General features: G+C 44.3%; 1 protein-coding gene across 1 annotated transcript; it reads left to right on the forward strand.

Moving 5' to 3' along the window:
• Positions 1-1,682: 1,682 nt before the first annotated feature.
• LOC125521236 (zinc finger CCCH domain-containing protein 56-like) lies at positions 1,683-5,468 on the forward strand. Its single transcript, XM_048686298.1, has 2 exons — positions 1,683-2,582; positions 4,949-5,468. Exons 1-2 carry the CDS (start codon positions 1,772-1,774, stop codon positions 5,230-5,232), a joined length of 1,095 nt encoding a protein of 364 aa, XP_048542255.1. The 5' UTR covers positions 1,683-1,771; the 3' UTR covers positions 5,233-5,468.
• Positions 5,469-6,082: the final 614 nt, after the last annotated feature.

The raw sequence follows: 6,082 nt of genomic DNA on the forward strand, positions 1-6,082 counted from the left end.
AAGCCATGATGACTCCTGAGCTTTCTTGTAACCAATATCTGATTATTAAAAAGGTGGAGAATAAAGGGCCAACCACCCAAAGCGCTTGATTGATTAGATGAAAGGGGAAGACCAACTATGCATGCTGCGCAAATCAGATGTTGTGATGGGAGCATTTGCAAGAGTGCTTTCTCTAGGAGTTAAAAGAGGCCATAGTCAATCACAACATGTATCCACCAACCATCCTAGAAATCCCCCATACACTTGAGACCTAAACATGAATTATATAAAAGTCCATTAGATCCAAGATAAAAAAGAACAAACTCACTGCCATCTTGAAATCCAATTGAATTCCTCTTTTCAATTACCTGCCATGATTTTGTAAAAGAAAGAGGCAAGCACAAGCTGCAAGAAAGCACTATACCATTTCAAAGCATTGCAAACAATTATATACTTCATATCCCTAAATTATAAGGCCAAATTAGACGGGCACATCAATGCTTGCCATCAATAACCTAGTCTCTACCAAGTTACACTCGATACTTAGCAAAGAAATTATCCACATAATCATTTAGCTTTGCTTGTTTAAGGATAGAAACAAAAGATGCTAAGTCTTCGCCTACCTCTATGACAACATGTTTATGATTTTTGCACATTCTAATACAGTGTTCTAAATAACCTGCTCCATACAATAGCAAGTAGTATCATGATGTGAGTAACATATAAGCATATACTCTAATCAATCATGTGGCGTAAAAACATGCATGATAAACACATGGAAGGATAAGGTGTGGAGTAATTACCTGTCCAGAAGCAAATGGATTATGAACTGCAGAAGTGAAGAAAATGCCAATACATAGCACCAAGATCTGCCCAAATCAATTGACCACACCTAACATGAACATCTCCTGTATGCACAATTTTTTAGTTGAGAGGATGTCATGACAATGTAATTGCATGGCTGGAAGGAGGAATCATATATGAACTAGAAAAAAATAAAGAGAAACCTAGCCAAGCATCATGGCAAAGGGTGTTGTACTGCCGAAGTGAAGAGGCGAGTGAAGAGTGGTATGGGAGGAAGAATATATACATGCACTTACCCCAAAGCAGCGGAAAGGATGGGCACATCCACCGCCATGATTTTGTGCATAAAAACTGAAAAACGATTGTGTCCTTCAATCTCAACGAGTTAGTTTCGCTAAGAGAACAACCATGGTGTGGATTTGCATCCCCTATCGACTGGTTCCCCTCCTCTCTCTCCCTCTCCCCCCTTCTCTCTCTCTCTCTCCCCCTCCCTCCCTCCCAAACCGATCGACCCATTCCCTCGTCTCCCGTAGAGGCATTCGTGTCGGCCTCCCGTGTGTAGACGGATCACCTTCCCCTTTCTTCAGGCAGCGACATGCCCCCTTGTTGTTTCTCTCGAAGCGAACGGCCCTGTTATTTTCTGCTAGCAACCAACATCCTTTTTCACGTGCCTCGTAGGAAAGAGCAGTAGGATAATTGGGCTGAGAGAATAGGCCCGCGTAACCAGAGGGCTCACCTCTGGAGTAGCCCTTAGAACATTTAGCCCAGAAAAAGACGTGCGGTAGTGGACGCACAGAGAGCAGCTTTAACGGCTGAGATCTGCTAAATCACGCAGATGGATGGCCAGAAATGCTCGGTTAAGTTTTAATGTCCTATAAAATAGATATATTGTTTCCCATACGTGCAACTAGGGTTCTCGAGCTAGGGTTGTAACCAAATTCCCCAACTGAGCGAGGGCGCTCCATCATCGGGATCTGACAGAGTGGCCATGGACTACACCAACGCCATCCATATCATCCCGGACGCCGCCGGTCCCGAAAGCTGGGCCAACTCTGCGGCGCCTCCTGGCGGGGACTCCGGGATTTGGGCCACCGAGGACGACTACAGCCAGTGGAACGGCGACCAGGGGCTTAGCGGGGGTGGCTATGGCGGTGACAGGAACTCGTCGCAGCCGCATTCAAGGGCCGGCAGCGAGCAGCCGCCGCCGGGCAAGAAGCCCAGGGGCAGTGGGCCGTCGGGCGGCGGCGACGCCGGGAGCACGAGCAAGTCGCGCGCGATTGGGAAGATGTTCTTCAAGACGAAGCTCTGCTGCAAGTTCCGGGCAGGGACGTGCCCGTATGTGACAAACTGCAACTTCGCTCATGGGATGGAGGAGCTGCGCAAGCCGCCCCCCAACTGGCAGGAGATCGTGGCAGCACACGAGGAGGCGACGGAACAGAGAGAGGAGCACCAGATCCCGATCATGACGTCGTCCAACGTGGTGCCTGGTGACAGCGTGTCTGGCAGGGCGTACAAGGGGCGGCACTGCAAGAAGTTCTACACCGAGGAGGGATGCCCCTATGGCGACGCATGCACTTTCTTGCATGATGAGCAGTCCAAGGCGCGTGAGAGCGTCGCGATTAGCCTATCGCCGTCGGTTGGCGGGGGCAGCTACAACTCTGCTGCTGCTGCTGCCGCCTCTCCAAATGGACCGACAATTCTGAAGCCGTCGAATTGGAAGACGAGGATTTGTAACAAGTGGGAGATGACTGGCTACTGCCCCTTCGGTAGCAAGTGCCACTTTGCTCATGGAGCTGCTGGTGAGCGCCTCTTTTTCTTTTCGTAATCGACTTTAATCCCCAAATTTTGCAGACAGCCTATTCAATTGTTATTACCATACGGTTGCATATATTTTTTTCCTTGTCTCTGCATGAAATCTCTTCACATTTCATATAAATAATGAGGCCATAATATTTTATAAAGTTAGTAAGTTACTCATGTCCATTTGATGGAGGATAGGCTTGGTGCAGCGGTGAAGTACTCCCCAATTGTGCCAAGAGGTCCTGGGTCTGATGCAGCCTCTCTGCATTGTACTGTGCAGGGGTAAGGCTTGCCTCGTATAATCGTTCCCCAAACCTACCAGCACTGGGTCTGTCCTTACTCATGTCCATTTATTCCATGAGACTGTAACCCACATTATAGTTGAAACAGAACCTGCAATACAGTTTTCTAGTCAATTCTGATGCTTGCTTTTGCGTACATTCAGATAAGTGATGCTTCTTTATAATTGACCACAATGCATCATATGTTGTATTTTAAACCTATCCTGACACTTTTGCCTACACTCAGATAATTATTTCTTTATAATTACGAGAACACATCATAGGCCTGATTTCAACTGTGTTCAGCAGCTTACCTGAAACTCTATGATTGGAAGTATCTACTTTCCAACACAGCTACTGGACTACTAGAACAAATCAGGCCAGGTTTATGAGTTCTCTATGGGTCTTTAAGATCGTTCAGAACCTACATCTTGGTACTCACGAGTGTGACATAACATTCACAACAATTTGCATGGTCAGCCCTTGGTCCATATCAAGTTTAATTAGTTTCCAACCTATGTGATGCTTAGCAGTCTAGCTGTGCACAATAATAGTTGAGATCCAGTCCACTGGTAAATAGGTGAATGATCCAACTGGGTTCATCCTTACAATTGCTCTCAATTGTGTCACTTGCTTTATACAGAAGTTGGTTACAGGCAGTAGCATCGCAAGCATATAGGAAAAATTCCCTGATATCTTGAACCTTGCTCTGGAGTTGGTTTATGAAGTCTTATAGAGTAATGTACATAATATTTTCAGTGGTGCTAACATACATGTTTGTAAGTGACAACAATTTGTGTTATGAAACTACTTGCTTTGTAATTGTAGGATTAGAAACACATGGATCAAGGAAGATATCAGAAGTAAACCAGATTTGACATGACCAGATATTGTTTTCTTTATGAAGCTAGCTCCTAGTAAAATCTGATCATCAAACTCACTGATTACTGATTAGCTTATATGGGTTTGGAGATGACCGCGTGTTATTGTGACATATTTTATGGTTTCCATGTTGGGTGTGGATCTTCTAAGTTCCGGGTTCAGAATAAGTCATTCTAGGTGTAGTCAGGTTTGGTATTGGTCTATTGGGTTTTACATAATTGCCATATGGGCTGATGCCACACTTGCCCTGATGCTAGTTGTTTTTGTCTGCTTACCTATAGACAATTGATATCTCCATTGCAGGTCTTATCTTGCACAATTTTTTCTATTTTATGCATGAGCATTTGCAAGATAAATGAAATTATGAAGTACCGGCACCACATATGCCATTTTTCTGTCGCACACATGCCTGGTGCATGATTCATGCTTAATGGCTTGAATTTTCTTAGATGGTTACCAATAGACACCTAATTACTTTGTGCTGCTATGTACATGTCTATTTCTTGGGTTCATACTTCTTTTGGAATCATCAGATAAACCGCTGTTTATTGAAGCCCTGTTTGGTGTGGAGCCTTAGGCTATGTTTGATAGTAAAGCATTGCAAAAACTACAGTACAAATGCAAAAACGAAAGTATATAAAAACCACTCCCTCCGTAAAGAAATATAAGAGCGTTTAGATCACTACTTTAGAGTATTTTAGAAATATATCCTATAGGTATAAAAAATACTGTGGTCTTGACATAACAGAGTATTTTAGAGTATTCACAATCCTGAGAACCTGTTCTGCGCTGCGATGTTGTAAAAGCTGGCTAGCCGTTAGCTAGCAAACACGCACGTCTTTCTAGCAGAGCTGGCCATTGCATTAAGCAACTGATCAGCCTAAGAGTGGCCCTGCACATGGCAACTTGTTGAGAATAGTTGGGAGGATAATGACGTGTGACGCCGTTCTTTTCTGCTGCTCAGTTCTTAAAAAAGAGGTCTGGTTTTTTTATATAATACAGAGAAAAAACTATGGTTTGGCGAATACTGTAGTATCAAAACGAGGCAACCAACCAACCCATTGTAAGTATAACTGGTAATCTCAAAAACTGTAGTATCCTCATAAGCTTAGAAAGTACTTTGCTACCAAACAGGGCCTTAATGTACATAATGTACCTGATCTAGTTTACATTACTGACATATATTTTGGTTGTAATTGCAGAACTCCACAAGTATGGTGGGGGACTTGTCGACATTGACGGGAGGGACATTGCATCAACTCCGGACTCGAAGCAGGCTGCGGCATCTTCGAAACTTCCTGTGGAGACTCCTGCTGCATCCACTGCGGTGCCCCCTCATGCAGACGTTTACCATTTAGGCAGCCAGACACAGCGTTCCGCCTTGGCCAGCCAAAGGTCCGGGCAGCTACAGAGGCCAATCCAGAAATGGAAAGGCCCCGACAAGATAAGCAGGATCTATGGTGATTGGATAGACGAAACCGACTAGGAAGAGGAGCGCCGTGTCTGTCTCCTTTACCCAGTTTAGTTCTAGTTGGCATTGCAAAAACCTAGTGCTGGGAGAGTCTGCGTGTTGTAAGACTGAAACATTATGTTGCCACAACTTGTACTGTGTCTGTTGTATGCGTGATTGCAGTGAACTCGCCGCTGGGAGAGCTGTATGGATGGTAGTGTTCTGGTCTTCTGGATATCTGAAAGTCTGAAGTTCATGTTTCGTTTCTTTTATGTTTGAGCAGAGTCGGGAAGGAAGGAGCCTACTTATTGGTTGAAAAACAGCATCCGAAAGATTCACAGGTAGAGATAATACGTGCATTGGAGAAGGAACAGAGATATCTATCGTAAGAAAAAGAACAGAAAGCCGAAAAATGAAGAAAAGGAAAAAAAATACAGCTTAGCCCGGCCATATTTCAAGGGAGTTTCTAGTTTTTTCTATTTTTTGATTTGATCTAGGTCGTTTCTTTTTCCCCAGTCCAGTCTTGACACTCACTCCGGGCTCAGCCTGCAAAAAATGTGACTCTTTTAATTGTTGATTCAGGCCGAGTTCCGGCTCCCTTTTTAGACCTTCAAAATTTTTTTTTTGCGCCGGCGTGTCCCTAACGCGTCGGCTTTATACCGGTTACTGATAGTATTGGTGTTGTGCACTCTGATCTTGCTACCATGGAGCTGTTAGTTAATGAGTATTTTCATAATATTTTTTCGGCTGACACATCCCTTGATGCTTCACCGGTTTTGGACTTGTTGGAATCAAGGGTGTTGGCTGCAGATAACATCAAGTTGTGCAAGGCTTTTTCTGAAAAGGAGATATTAGATGCATTGTTTCAAATTGGTCCGCTCAAGGC

Source organism: Triticum urartu, chromosome 7, assembly GCF_003073215.2.
Source record: "Triticum urartu cultivar G1812 chromosome 7, Tu2.1, whole genome shotgun sequence".
Classification (NCBI taxonomy): domain Eukaryota; kingdom Viridiplantae; phylum Streptophyta; class Magnoliopsida; order Poales; family Poaceae; genus Triticum; species Triticum urartu.

Excerpts from the sequence above, each read along its gene's own strand:
- LOC125521236 (XM_048686298.1), top strand. The coding sequence starts at position 1,772 with ATGGACTACACCAACGCCATCCATATCATCCCGGACGCCGCCGGTCCC. Across the intron at positions 2,583-4,948 it reads CTTTGCTCATGGAGCTGCTG|AACTCCACAAGTATGGTGGG; the intron begins GTGAGCGCCTCT and ends TTGTAATTGCAG.